The sequence below is a fragment of the Diabrotica virgifera genome, chromosome 3, assembly GCF_917563875.1.
Source record: "Diabrotica virgifera virgifera chromosome 3, PGI_DIABVI_V3a".
In the NCBI taxonomy this organism is placed as follows: domain Eukaryota; kingdom Metazoa; phylum Arthropoda; class Insecta; order Coleoptera; family Chrysomelidae; genus Diabrotica; species Diabrotica virgifera.
In genome coordinates this window covers 125,410,381-125,426,165 of record NC_065445.1, presented here as the reverse complement: position 1 = coordinate 125,426,165, position 15,785 = coordinate 125,410,381, and the positions used below count along the sequence as shown (strand labels likewise).

General features: G+C 34.1%; 2 protein-coding genes across 3 annotated transcripts in view; one reads left to right on the top strand and one right to left on the bottom strand.

Annotated features, from left to right (window-relative positions):
• Positions 1-15,785, bottom strand: part of LOC126881299 (uncharacterized) — a 341,601-nt gene that overhangs the window by 148,543 nt on the left and 177,273 nt on the right. The window lies entirely within an intron of this gene.
• Positions 11,556-15,785, top strand: part of LOC114334835 (uncharacterized) — a 322,752-nt gene continuing 318,522 nt past the window's right edge. Inside the window, exon 1 of one of the 2 annotated variants that reach the window (XM_028284940.2) lies at positions 11,556-11,935. In XM_028284940.2, coding sequence (XP_028140741.2) covers positions 11,899-11,935 — 37 coding nt within the window. In that variant the 5' untranslated portion in view covers positions 11,556-11,898. The remainder of the gene's footprint in view (positions 11,936-15,785) is intronic. The other variant, XM_028284941.2, reaches the window with a different exon arrangement.

Genomic DNA, 15,785 nt, shown 5'->3' with positions numbered 1-15,785 from the left:
TACCACAGTGTCGTCTGCGTATCTTATGTTATTGATACATTCTCCGTTAATTCTAATTCCGGCTTCAACATCATCCAATGCTTCTTGAAAGACTTCCTCAGAGTAGATGTTAAACAGCAGTGGGGATAGTATACATCCCTGACGGACCCCACGTTTGATTTTGATATCGTCGGATTCTCCTGCCTCTGTCCGGATAGATGATGTTTGATTCCAGTACAGATTGCTGATAATCCTTAAATAACAGGTGTTTATTCCAATATTGGTTAATATCTCCATCAGCTTGTCGTGCTTTACTGTACCGAACGCTTTATGGTAATCAATGAAACATGCATAAATATCGCAATTCACGTCTCTACATCGTTGAAATAGCACTTGTATACTAAATAGAGCCTCTCTTGTACCCACTGCATTTAGAAAACCAAACTGTGTTCGGCTGATTTTTTCTTCGCACAGTCTATATATCCTTTGATGTATAATTTTTAGAAATAGCTTTAAAATATGGCTCATTAAGCTGATGGTTCGGAAATCACTGCAGGATACGGACTTTGTTTTCTTTGGTAAAGCAACGAACGTCGACTTCAACCATGCTTTTGGTATTACTCCGCTTAAATATATGTCGTTAAATATTTTGGTTAGGCGTGGAGTACCGTCGGTGTCAAATAGTTTTATGAGTTCAGCATATGCATTGTCAGGTCCAGGAGCTTTGCCATCTTTTAGTTGTGATATTGCTCTTTCCACTTCACCTGATGTGATTGGTAAGTGGTCATCACATATGTAGGATGGAGGTTGTTCGGATCTAGTATCATCAAAAAGTTCCTGTATGTATTTTGTCCATATGCAGATTTCTTGATTTCTGTCTGTGATGATATTCCCCTGTTGGTCTCGCAATTTGCTAGCTGTGTTGGATTTCTGAAGACCAGCAGCTTGTTTCACCTTTTTATGCATGTTAAACGTATCATGTTTTTGCTCTAACGACTCTATCTCTTCACACTGTGATTTTAACCAATTTTCTTTGGCCTTTCTTATTTCAGTTCTTATTTGTCTCTGAATCGTGTTGTACATTATTTTGTTGTTTTTTGATTTTCTTCTTTCTTCCATAAGTTGTAGTATATTGTCGTTCATCCAACTTTTTCTCATCTCTTTCTTTTCTATTATATGTTCTTCTCTGATGTTGTTAAAGGTTTCACATATATTTTGGAGTGATTCTTCGGCATTATATGTTTGCTCCATATTAATTAGCTTCTCTGAAAGAATCTGTGCGACTGTCTCTTTTGTTTTCTTATCTTTTAGTATTCTCATATCGCACTTTTTGTTGCTGTTCTTTTTTGCAACCTTCTTGAATCTAAACCTAAATTTACCAACAACAGGAACATGATCTGATGATACGTCAGCACCGGGGTAACCCTCAACCGATAGGCATCCATTACGGAATCTCTTGTTCACCATTATGTAGTCAATTTGATTCCGTATTACGTTTCCTGGTTGATCTTGCGGGGAGACCCAGGTGTACAAGCGTCTTGGTGGTAGTTTGAACAATGTGTTTAGTATTGTAAATTCTTCTTCTTCTACAAACAGTTTTAATCTGTCTCCCCTTTCATTTCTCTGTCCTAGACCAAAATCACCTATGAATTCACCGCTTCTCCCTTTACCAATTTTCGCATTGAAGTCACCCATAATGATTGTTATATCTTCTTTTTTAAGTCGTTTAATTGACTTTATCAACAACTCATAGAATTGCTCTAGATCTTCTTCTGGTTTATCGCTCGTGGGGGCATACACTTGTAATATATTTAATTTGACGGGGCTAGTATTCAGTTGGATTATTATTAATCTTTCAGAAATAGGTATAACATTTGTAACATATTGACGTAATTGGGGAGACACGATTATTCCAACCCCATATATATGTTGACCATCGTCATTTCCTGAGTAGTATACCATATGGTTGTCAACAATACAAGCACCACTATTTGGCCACCTCATTTCGCTTATGCCCATTATACCGATTCCGAGTCTGGTCATTTCTTGAATGGTATTATGAATTTTTCCAGCCTGATACATTGTCTTCACATTCCAGGTACATATTTTAATAATCAACTCTGCTGTTCTTAGAGACACTTTTCCAGTTCTCTCACAGTGGTTTCGCTGGGTTACGAACTGGGAGGCCCTGTGGTCTAAAGGTGGATCACCTCCCCTGCCGAATCTTGGCTTCCGTATTCCATGATTAGTAACTATTTCCACTTTAGTTGGATTTGCCATGATAGCTTTTCTAGAGATGTCATCAGGGACCTTTAATGCAGTGGTTTCTCGTTGCCTTCTGCATTCTGATGCCGTTGACCACTTTCTTGGTTCTTCCGCCTTTGAGACCAGTTTCCCAGTCTCAGGACAACAGAGTGCCCTTCCATTTACCAGCTCGTCCGCCCGAAGCCGTTGGCCAGTAAATGGTGGATTGCTTATCCCGGCAAACACTCGGACGTCAGAGCCTCGTTAGTTGTCTAGCAGGATGTACCAGATGACCATGATCTAGATCACGATACGAGCAGGTGAGATTGACATTTGAACAGGAGAGGCTATATCTTACGCATCACTATCCCTTAACATCCCAGGGGTAGTTTACACCCCTAAAAATAATCAACTCCCTTGAGAATGATATAGAATATGAAGTACAGGGTGAGATGATGCTAATGTCAAATTTTTATGTAAATCGATGCAAGCCGAAATTATTCTTTTAGGATAAGTCAATTTTTTATATATAGCTCCAACAAGGGCGGTTGTAAGGGTCGAAATATTATGATGTTATATCTTAAAGCATAAAACAATCATTATGTAACTAATAAGAACCAAATGTTGACAATATTAAAGTTAAAATGTTATTTTATAATTTTTTACAATTAGGGGTAGTTTTCACCCTTAAAAAACCAAAAGCGTACAACGGCTCTATATAGAAAATGAACTAGGGGGTGAAATGAGCCTAATTCCAAATTTTTGTACAAATCGATGCTGGACGAAAAAATTGCGAGGTTTTGCCATTTTTCAGTTTTATTTCCTCGACTATCTATGTTTTGACAAATATTAAACTGGTCTTAAGACATAAGTTTTAAGAAGCAGAACTATTTTTTTAAATCCACAAGGAAAAGAAAAAAATTTTCCTGTAGTTGGCTGTATACCATCAATCACAAAGTTGGAAAAAATCCTTTGTAAAAGTTATACATTTTTTATTAAAAATCTCTTTAAGGGCTACATCACAACAAAGCGTTTTCGATTTTATAAAAAATCATCATCAGTGTTAGACAGATTGGACGCCAGCTGAGCCACCAAAGAAATATTCGGGTAAAAACCCTTTAAATATTATATGGATGCATTAAAGGTGCTTACTTAAGTAAAATGCCTTAGGTTGGATACATAGCAACAAGGATAATGCCCTTAGGTAAGGTATTGAATTTCCCAACACGTGAGATGCAAATTGAGTTGTTTACATTACAATGACTTAATGGCAACTCTTAAATTATTTTTTTTGTGTTTTTTCAAATCTAACTTTTTCTTTATTATTTAAATTACGTGCATGTGACATATTTTAGGTGAGACAATGAAGCAGCAAAAAGACCAAAACATACAAAACTTTTGCAGTTGGATGCATCTCAATGAAACTTGTTGCATTTGATTCATAAGAGCTTTAGAACAGTTTGTGAACTAAAGTGATGACGACGAAACGAAAATTGCATTATGAAATCAGGAAAATGAATTTTCCAAAATGTATTTCGAAGTAATGAAAAATGATAAAGTAATTCGAAAATAATTGACGGAAATGAATTTAATCTTACTATTCCGGGTTTTTGGTCTCGATGAACATGGATATCATGACGGCGATAGTCTCCGAGACATCTGATGCCCAGGACGGGCCTCGTTTCCTGGAATTTTATGAGAATTCGATACAAAATCAGTGTAAACATGGTGAATTTTGCGTTGCAGGATACTAATATCATGTCGGTGAAGGTCTCCAAAGTAAAGCACCTGGTGATCAGGATGCGACTAGTCTCCTGGGGTTAAAAATAATACAATTCATATTGTTCATGCATTCAATAATAATACAAAGAAACAAATTCTAAACAAATCGTGGGAATATGACATTGACTTACTTACTCCGTGGCGTTACAACCCTTCGTGGGTTTTAGCCGACTCAACAACATGCCTCCACTCTTCTCTATCTTGAGCAACCTCCATCCAATTCTCCACGCCCATCGCGCTTAGGTCTCCTGCTACATTATCTCGCCACTGGAGTCGAGGGCGTCCGCGTGGTCTCCTTCCAGTTGGGACTTCCTCCCACAACAGTCTTACTGTTCTTTGGTCAATACGGTCCATATGACATTTATTGACGTCCACAATATATTCATACACTTCAAAGAGGCCTACGACTCAATCAATAGACACAAGTTGTATCAAATGTTGCAGAGCTTTAACATACCCCAAAAACACATCCGACTGGTAAAAACAACACTACTACTTACTATGTACTACATGTCGGTTTCTAACGTTCTCTGTCGCTTTCCGACTTCTAATCGCCACTTCGTCCGGTTGTTCCATAGGTCCTCTTCTATGTTTCTTACCCTCAGCTCTTTGTGTATTCCTTCGCTCCAACTTTTTCTCGGTCTACCTCGTTTTCCATCAGAAACGAAGAAATCAGGAGAAGAACAAAGGTGACTGACGTCATCGAGAGGATAGCCAGGTTGAAGTGGAGATGGGCAGGACACATAGCCAGAATGACATATGGGCGATGGACGAAGAGGTTACTGGAATGGAGGCCAAGAGAAGACAAGAGAAGCGTCGGTCGACCGCCTACAAGATGGACTGACGACTTAAGAAAGGTAAATAAAAACTGGATGAGAGCGGCGCAGGATAGATGGTGTTGGAAACGAGGGGAGGAGGCCTATGTTCAGCAGTGGACTTTTGAGGCTGGATGATGACCTCGTTTTCTCTTTCCTTCTGGTTGCCATTTTAATATTTCCTTTGGTATTCGTTGTTCATCCATTCTTTGTCCGAACCAGATAAGTTGTTTTGTTGTTAGGTCATCCGTGATTGTTCGTTTGGTTCTCATTATTTCTGTAATGCCTTCGTTAGTAATCCTTTCTTCTAGATCTTCCTGCGGCTCTTCTCCAAAAATCCATTTCCGTTGCTCTCAGCGTTGCCAGTGTTCTTTCATTCAATGGCCATACCTCACAGGTAGGTATAGATTGCTACTTTTCACTATAGTCTCATATTATATCCTCTTTTTATTTTCTTTGCTGATGGATTGGTCCCGTAAAATACTGTTTAACATTGAGATGGCTTTTCTCCCTGACGTACCTATTTGTCTCTTATATGGCTTTGTCTAATGTTCCATCATGCGAAATACTGTTAACTATACTAAATTTACATTCAAGATGCAGTAGAAATAAACAAACCAAGACACGTTAAATGCTACTATACTACATTCGCTCTCGCGAGATTTTTTTTGACACTGACGTTAGTAATTTCTTTTTTGAAAAATTCAGTTGTCAGAAGTGACTGGAATTTACTACAAAACCAACGCACCTGCTCATATCCAATATTATTAATAGTAAACAGACATAAAAATAACATAAACCTTACGCCAATCAATATTTATTTATTTAAACCATTATAATGTATTGATAGCAAATGAGAAAATTATTTATTGTACAAAATAAAAATATTTTGTAGAAATAAACTTCACAAAATTTTATGAGATTAGTAGACACTCCCACTATTTCTAATAATTCTTCTTTTTTTAATGAAAGATTAAGTTGATTTGAGTTGATTTTAGCAGTTAATAGTGTGAGGTAGGAATTTTTGTGTTGTACGTTTCCTATTCCGAATGTCTCAAAAAAAATCTCGCGAGAGCGAATGTAGTATAGGAGCACTCCCGAATCATAATTTACAATGTATAAACTTTGGAAACGTGTCTTTTTTTGTTTATTTCTACTGCATCTTGATTGTAAATTTAGTATAGATACTTGTAGTCACAGCAGTGCTTTATGGTGGTGTTATCGTCTAATATGAGATCTTTTTGTTTTCCTCCAATGCACAAGTATTCGGATTTCTTTTTATTTATTTCTAGACCACTTATATTATACTCTTCAATTAATTTTTGTGCCACGTAGTTTAAATCGTCAAAATTTTGACCCATTATTACTTGATCGTCTGCAAATTTGAGCGTAGGTCATAGTTACGTATTTTTTATGGGAAATAAGCCACAATTTTACTAAAAAATAAATTTATTAACATTTCGAAGCCCAAATCGGGTTTCGTTGTCAAAATACAAAATACTATTAAAATAAAACAAACATGTTGTTGCTAAGTAAAAAATTCTTCTAATAATTTATTTAATCTGACTCATTTATATTGGCAATTCAGACGTATATTATACATTTTAAAGTAGAAGACTTTAAAATGATATCGCCAATATTTATGAGTTGCGTTCCTGGGACGACTTTACTAAAAGATAGTTCATTCGATTACATGAAATCAATCCCAACTCAAGAATATCCGTTGCAAAAAATCATAGCATGTGATCTGTCTTTAAAAAGACAACCAAATGCAACGATGACAGTAAAATTCTCGCGTTAGAGATTCCATAGTAAATCACGAGGGAAAAACAGGAAAAAACCTCGTGATACTATCCCGACATCGTAAGTATTTGGTCTTACATTTAATCTACCTTCAAAAAACTAATACCAAACTCTGACTTTAATATGTTTAAATTATAAATAATATTAATATTACATAGATATACAATAAGTAATACTAAATAAAACTTGTACTAACTCGATATGTTATTGACTTACTAATCGTGGTATTTTCTTTCTATTGACTTCCTCTTTCAGTATGGGTAACCACATCCTACTGCATTCTACCGAGGAATTTGCGACACAATTGGTTTCATTTAGCATAATTAGAGCCGCTTCTTTGATTTTTCTCTTTTTATTTTTCTATTTTTTATTTTTATAAAAAATACGTAATTATAAAAATGCCACAAGGAAGTAGGTCATAGTGTTGGTGAGTGGTGAAACAATGGGGACCATTGTTCTACATTTTTGTTTCCACCTTTTTAAAGCACCATCGAGGTATATTTTAAATAAAGTGGGGGACAGACAACATCCTTGCTTTAATCCTCTTGATGTTATAAATCCTGTTGTTATTTGTGTCTCTATTTTTATTTTTGTTATTGGTTGATTGTATAGCACTTTGACGGCTTTTATTAATTCTATATTATTATTCGTGCTTTCCATTAATTGCCACAGCTTCTTCAGTGGAACGCCGTCGTCGTAGGCTTTTCATAGGTCTACAAGGAACATATGAATTACTTGATTCCGTGCCATCTTTTCTTCTATTATCTGGGTTAAGGAGAAAATGTGGTCAATAGTGGATCGACCCGTACGAAATCCTGCTTGTTCTTCTGCTTCAAAATCTAAAATCAAAAATGGACTAGAAAATAGCAATTCGATTACAAAATAAGCTCACTGAGAACTTCTCAATAGTCAAAGGATTAAAGCAAGTAGACGAGCTAGCACCAATATTATTCAACCTGGCTTTGGAATATGCGATAAGACAGCTGAATATAGGGAGAGCTAATCTCCTAACAAATAAATCAATACAGATTGCCGTCTATGCCGACGATATCAGCATTATGTCTTGCAGAACGGAAGAGGAGGCAGAAATATATTCGCAACTAAGAACAATGGCAAAACAAACCGGTTTAGAAATAAAATATTTAAAAGAAAAGAGGCTAGCACAGGCAAGATCCTAGGGGAAACAGACGCATACCTAGTGGAATCATTGGATCATATTGAAACTATAGAAAGTTGCACATATTTGGTCATTGCATTAAACAGGAATGAAACAGAGGAACCAGAAATTAAAAGAGAATAGTAAAGGGAATCAAAGCTTATTTTTCACTCGCACGTGATATATTCTTCTCTAAAAACAAACACTGGAGATCGAAAATCAGGGTCTAGAAAACCAGTAGCAGACCAATAGTATGTTGTAGATGCAAGACATAGCTGATGACAGAAAACACAGAAACAAGGCTGGAAGTCTTTGAAAGAAAAGTCCTAAAAAATATATTTGAAAGAAAAGTCCTAAGGAAGATATTTGGAGCTATTAACAAAAACGCAGTATGGAGAGATCCAGGTATAACAATGAATTCTTCCTACTGTTAAAAAAAAACATTAACCTCAGAATTCGTTAAACTTCAGGCACTTTGATGGGCTGTTTGAAAGGAAGACCACTGAAGGATTGAAGGATGAAGTGGAAGCAGACACGCAAAATTTGCTAGTCGTAATAATCTGAAGAAGATCAGAGCGGAATCAGCAAGGTTGGAGGCATATTTTGGAGGAAGCCAAGGGTCGATTTGGGCTGTAGTGCCATTCGTCGACAGAAAGATTATATTAGGATATAGAAATAGTGAGCAATTACTAATTTTATTAATAATTGTAGCCTTTTGTTTAGCGGAACAATTTTGGGCAAAAGTCTGTCACTAACTCTGATAGCGTACTATTGGCTATATCACTCAAAAAAAAAAACATTTTTCAGATTATTTTGGAAACACCCTATATATCTGTTGTCAGGTATAAAAGTCTTTTAACAATACTTATAAATATTGTCTTCACTTTAACAGTAGTAAATATTACTTTTCGATTTAAGTAACGTCTACGTCCAAGTGACTGTTGTTGCTAGACCAATTATTGTAAATTACTATGTATTATTATTTATTAGTGCAGTCACTAAAAGTTTTCATCTCTGATTTCGTTGAACCTCCATCGATCTTTATGAAAATTGGTGAGTAGTTAGAAGATACCTCAAGAAATAAAGGTGATATGACAGACATGGTGCCAATTTAGGCTTTTACCCTGAGGGGAGATACCCCTACTTTTCTTGGAGGAAATTATTTTATTAAAAGCACCCCCAGAAATCGATAGTAAGTCCAATTTTAATTAAAATTTGTACCTGTTTGGTATTACTTTTATTCCTTATGTGTCTGGTAGTATAACGGTAAGTCTAAGCCAAAAATAATAAAAAAATGTAAAACTTGTTAGGTAATGAAGTTATTCAAATAAATCAATATTTTTTGAGTTATTAAAGATCAAATATTTTTATTTTTCGTGAAAAAAATGCATGTTTTAATACGATTTACCAAAATTGAAGCTAAAAAAAATCAAATAAACACGTTATTATAAAACTCTTTCTTCAGTCATAAGACTTCATGAATAAGTACACCTTTTTATGTATCTTATAAGCTATATTTTTGATCCAAATATTTTGCTACTTATTTTTGAGTTATTTTCGAAAAACCCGTCTGAAAACGTTGTTTTATTTTGAAAAATAAAGATTTTCACTCGCAAATGACTTGAAAAGCAGGGCCTGCAAGGAATGCACTGCAGGCGGGCGCTCCTGTTTGGGGGGCGCCAAAATAAGCTTTTTCTGCTGGTGCGATGCAAAATATTAATTTAAAATAGACTAAAGGGCGGTTATGCTAGTTTTGCAGGCAGGCGCCTTATACCCTAGCGCCGGTACAGTTGAAAAGTATTAACATAGATAAAGAAACTCTATAGAAGAACAAAAGTTGCTTATAATTAAAAATTTATACATTTCCGGACTTATTTTAAACGTATGTTTTTCACCACAACGAGGAGTGTCACCCCCCGAAGTAAAAAAGCAACCAACGGCATAAATCCAACTTTGAAGTGGAGTGTAACTAGAACCTAAATCCAAATTGTCAAGCAAATATGTCCGTCGTGACGCTGATAATTTCACTCCAAAACTGTCATTTACTGAGCTATTGGTGTATTCATGCATTGTTTATGACGACTTGCATTTTTCATCTTTATTGGTATAGAATAAAATACAACAAAAATTACTAAATGATTACATTAGTATTATTCTATGAGATGAACAACTTTATCAGCGAATATATCTACGATTTTATTAATTCGGATGGACAACTTCATTTTCAATAATGCACTGCTTAAAAAACGTAGGTATGTATGCAAATAATATAACAACACATTTTTATTTTTACATATATTAGATAACAAGATGGAGCCCTTGACATATTGGGGTCCCCCGTAAACTTCATGTTGCGGGGGCCTCTGTTACGCCTCTGGATAATTGCATCGAAATACTACTAAACGTAGGTAAAGATTAAAGAGAAAACCCATTTCTAGATTTAGAAATATGTTCTAAAATTCGGCAAATTGCAATTCTCAAATCTTTCAATAGTCACGTACAAAGCATTATAGTTTATTGTCGTTACCATAAAATTTCGGTAGGCCGGAAGGGATTAAGTTTCTAGATATTATGAGATGATTCACGTGGCAAATACGTCTATTAATAAATTTATGTTTTTAATTTTAAACACACAACGTAAAATAATACAGTGCGTCCATAAAGTAACGCATAAATTTGATATTTCGTAAACCGACGACTTGAAGGAAAAATCCCGAAACAGGTCGATTTTTATTTTTAAATTACGATTATTTTGAATATATGTCATACTAGTGACGTCATCCATCTAGGCGTGATGACGTAATCGATGATTTTTTTAAATGAGAATAGGGGTCATGTTATAGTTTATTTGAAAGGGTATTGAATTCTCTATTTATTAATGTAAATATTAACATAATTATTTATACAGGGTGTTCAAAAAATATTTTTTATTAAAATAATTGAGACAAAAAGAAGAATGTATGTAATTTATTTAATTCAAAATGCGTTTTACTACTGTCAGAAAACAGAAAAAAAAATTTATTTGACAAAGAAACATTGATTTTTGCTTAAACGAAATGTTCAAACTGGCAAGAGCTTGGTAAGTGGCAGCTTTAACATTGAATTTAAGCAAAAAACAATATTTTTTTTCAAATAAACATTTTTTTCCTGTTTTCTGACAACATTAAAACGTATTTTGAATTAGATAAATTACATACATTCTTCTTTCTTTTTAGTTATTTTAATTAAAAAAATGTTTTTTTTAACACCTTGTACAAATAATTATGTTAATGTTTATATTATGGAATAGATAATTAAATACCCTTTCAAATGAGCTATCACATGACCCCTATTCCCATTAAAAAAATCATCGATTACGTCATCACGCCCTGATGGATGGCGTCACTAGTATGATATATATGCCAAAAAATCGGAAATTAAAAATAAAAATCGACCTGTTCGGGATTTTTCCTTAAAGTCGCCGGTTTATGAAATAATGAATTTATGCGTTACTTTATGGACACACTGTATAACAATAACAGATTTTTACATAATATCAGATGACAAGATGGGGCCCCTAAGCGATTGGGGCCCCCCCGCAAGCTTCACGCTGCGGGGGCCTCTGTTACGCCCCTGGTGAAAGGAACTTAATATCTATCTACATCCTACATAATATTTTATTTATTTACATAAATATTGTATTTTTGTCACATTCGCTAAAACTTGATTCCCGATTCTTATCGCTCGTGACATCGCAAAGTTATGGAACCGTTGCTTGGTCAGGGTTTTTGAAAGCGCAAGTTAGTTCAAAATAAACACTCTAGTTCACAAGTCAAGTTTAAACATACTCTCCGGTCTCCAGCTAGCGCTAATCGTACGCAAGCTACGCTACACTCTCACATTGATATTATTATCAATATCAGCAGCGGAACACCACCTTCTAGTGTTTCATCCAAATGTTATGACGGCGATGTGATTCCGGTGATTCGTATAAAAATTCTCAAGACGCGTAAAAATTATTTGCCGAAGAATGCGAGACACGGAAAGTGCAGTTTAAATAATATTTATTGTCGTTTTCGGTTAAGTGCTAAAAAGTGCTAGAGGTTGAGGAAATGAACAGTTTGGTGTAAATCATTCGAAATGTATTATTTATTTGGGTTTCTGGTATGCTTAGCAAGTAAGTGTCTTATTTTTAAGAACAATGTTACTTTTGAAAACTTGCACGTTGCTGGATGAAAATTCAAATCGAAAAATGATTTTTTTATTACGCCGTAGGTGAAAAAAAAAATTAAATAAAATATTTCGCTTTCAAACGCATTCATCCTAATATTTTATATTTAAATATTTTTAATATCCTGTGCCCCTTCTTCCTAAAGGCCAGAGAAATTGGCAAATAAAAAGCCTTTTTCATGACACTCTTTGATACAGATCTCCTGCTTCTGACTTTGATGAGAACAATATGTATTAAAAAAATATGCAAAAGATTAAACATCATTTTTACTTATAAACAATATACAGGGTGGGCCAATGAAAACAGTCCACCTCGATGTTTGGCAGTATTTATTATATTTTAAGGAAATGACGAAACTGGTCGATTTTTGATCTAAGAGGGACACATTTTTACGGTACATACATCTGTCATTTGTCAACCCCCTCCCTTTCACTTTCCCACCCCTTATTTTTAAATAGGGGATAGGGGTTGTGTGCTAGCTCATTTGAAAGGTTATTCAATTTTCTATTTAGTAATATAAACATTAGCATACTTATTTAGACAGGGTGTCCAAGAAAAATTTTTTTAATCGAATTAATTGACACAAAAAGAAGAATTTATATAATTTACCTATTCAATTCAAAATACATTCTACTGTTATCACAAAACAGAAAAAAATGTTTTTTGAAAAATATACATTGTTTTCGCTTAATTTCAATGTTCAAGCTGCCACCCATCTGCCTTTTGGTAGGTTGAATATTGACATCTGTCAGCAGTAGAATGTATTTTGAGTTAAATAAATTACACACATTCTTCTTTTTGTGTCAATTAATTTAGTTCAAAATAATTTTTCTTGGACACCCTGTATAAATAATTATATCAATGGTCAAACTGCTGAATAGAGAATTGAATAACCTTTCAAATGCTCTAACACACGACCACTATTTCCTATTTAAAAATAATGGGTGGGGGAAGTGGAGGGGAGGGGGTTGACAAATTACAGATGTATGTACCGTAAAAATATGTCCCAATTAGATCAAAAATCGACCTGTTTCTTCATTTCCTTAAAATCTAATAAATACTGCCAAATATCAAGGTGGACTGTTTTCATTGGCCCACCCTTTATAAGTACACCATTGCTATTTGTATTTTAAATACTAAAAGTTTGTTGAAGACCGGTAAATTATAATGAAAAAGTGATATACAGGGTGTCCCGAAAAGAATGGTCATAAATTATACCACACATTCTGGGGTCAAAAATAGTTCGATTGAACCTAACTTACCTTAGTACAAATGTGCTCACAAAAAAAGTTACAGCCCTTTGAAGTTACAAAATGAAAATCGATTTTTTTCAATATATCGAAAACTATTAGAGATTTTTTATTGAAAATGGACATGTATAATTCTTATGTCAGGAACATCTTAAAACAAAATTATAGTGAAATTTGTCCACCCCATAAAAAATTTATGGGGATTTTGTTCCCTTAAACCCCCCCAAACTTTTGTGTACGTTCCAATTAATTCATTATTGTGGTACCATTAGTTAAACACAACGTTTTTAAAACTTTTTTGCCTCTTAGTATTTTTTCGATAAGCCAGTTTTTATTGAGATGCGGCTTCTTTTTCAATATATTTACGTAAACATTTTATGGGGGTTTTGTTCCTTTAAACCCCCCTAATGTTTGTGTACGTTCCAATTAAACTATTATTGTGGTACCATTAGTTAAACACAGTGTTTTTAAAACTTTTGTCTCTTAGTCTTTTGTTCATAAGTCACCTTTTATCGAGATGTAGCTTCTTTTTCAAAATATACCTAAAAATGTAAATTATAAATAAATTTTCAGATTATTAACAGGTCTCTATAACCGTACTTAACCATATACAAATATGTGGTGGATTCGACAAATATTCAAAATATCTCGATAAAAACTGGCTTATCGAAAAAGTACTAAGAGGCAAAAAAGTTTTAAAAATAATGTGTTTAACTAATAGTGCCACAATAATAATTTAATTGGAACGTACACAAAAGTTTGGGGGGGTTTAAGGGAACAAAACCCCCATAAAATTTGTATGGGGTGCACAAATTTTACTTAATTTTTTTTTTAAGATACTGCTGTCGTAAAAATGCCACATGTCAATTTTCAATAAAAAATCTCTGAGAGTTTTCGATATATGAAAAAAAATCGATTTTCATTTTGTAACTTCAAAGGGCTGTAACTTTTTTTGTGTGCATTATTGTATATAGGTAAGTGAGGTTCAATCAACATATCTTTGACCCCAGAATCTGTGGTATAATTTATGACCAATCTTTTCGGGACACCCTGTATTACTGGAAAAGAATGAGAGCTTGTAAAGTTTTTTTTTAAATTTGTTGCTTAATTAATTATTGCAAAAATAGATTGAAAAGTAGATTTTTTTAGATATTATTAATAACTGAAAATGCACACAAACTTTATTTTTCGGTGACAATAGCAGATAATAAGGACAATATCATATATATCCAGCTGTAAAAGTTTCAAAAAGTTTCACTTAACAGTTATTGCAAAATTGAATTTGTTTATTCCAGAAAGCACATGAATTCTGAAAGCACCACATTGAATAGAAGGCTTATTATATCAAATTAATTCATTAAAAAAAACATGTAATATAGGTTTATAAAAGTACTGGAATTTTTGTGGGAAGTTTTAAAATCTTTAAAATAACTCAGACGCATCTACATGTAGTAAGTTCATTTTTTTAAAACACAAAGTTTTCAACCTAATAAAAATATTTAAAAATATTTTTAAACGATATTTAATTAAACACTTCTTGGACCATTTTCTTGGTAACAACTCCATGGCTTCTAAAAATTGCAAGCCATGAAGGTGTTACCAGGAAAATGGTTCAATAAGTTTTCAATTAAATATCTTTTAAAAATATTTTTAAATATTTTTATTAGGTTGAAAACTTTGTCTTTTATATGCCGTGCACCTACTACCACAATGTGGGGGCTAGTTGCAATGTGGGGACTAATAGATGTCGAAAGTTTGACTTAGGACAGAGATAACAACCTATGCATTCTCTGCAGAACCTCTAAAACGAGGTGAAATCGTCGATAAGAGTGCTGGCAGCGCTCTCTGAACTAAATAAAAATTAAGACAGGTTTGGCTTCGCATTGCAATTAAATACAAATAGTAAATATTTTTATTTTAATTTTTTTATATATATATATATAATCGGTTTATAACGTTCTACGACGTCTTCCGATTCCCAATCGCCATTGCTCTCGATCGTAGCACATGTCTTCGTTCAAGCCTCTTTCTCCGATTTCCCTATGGATTCCTTCTATCCAGCTTTTCCTAGGTCTTCCTCTCTTCCGCCGTCCTTTTGGTGCCCATCGTAGCACTTGCTTGGGTAATCTGTCTTCTTCCATACGTTGTACGTGGCCAAACCATCTTAGTTGCTTTGTTTTTATATCGTCCATTATTGTATGCTTTACATCCATTATCTCCAATATTCTTGTATTTCTGATTTTTTGTATTCTTGATATACCAGCAGATCTTCTCCAGAAGTCCATTTCAGTTGTTCTGATCATATTTTCGGATTTTTCTTTAAGTGGCCAAACTTCGCTGCTGTATGTTATAATGCTCTTAACAATGCTGTTATAGATGTTACGTTTATTTTCTTTGGAGATACTTTGGTCCCATAGGATTTTGTTCAATAATGCGATAGCTTTCCTTCCTTGTGTGCACCTTTCTTGGATATTCTTGTCCAACGTTCCATCTTGTGTAATTGTAAGACCCAAGTATTTATATTCCTGACAGTGATTAATAGTTAT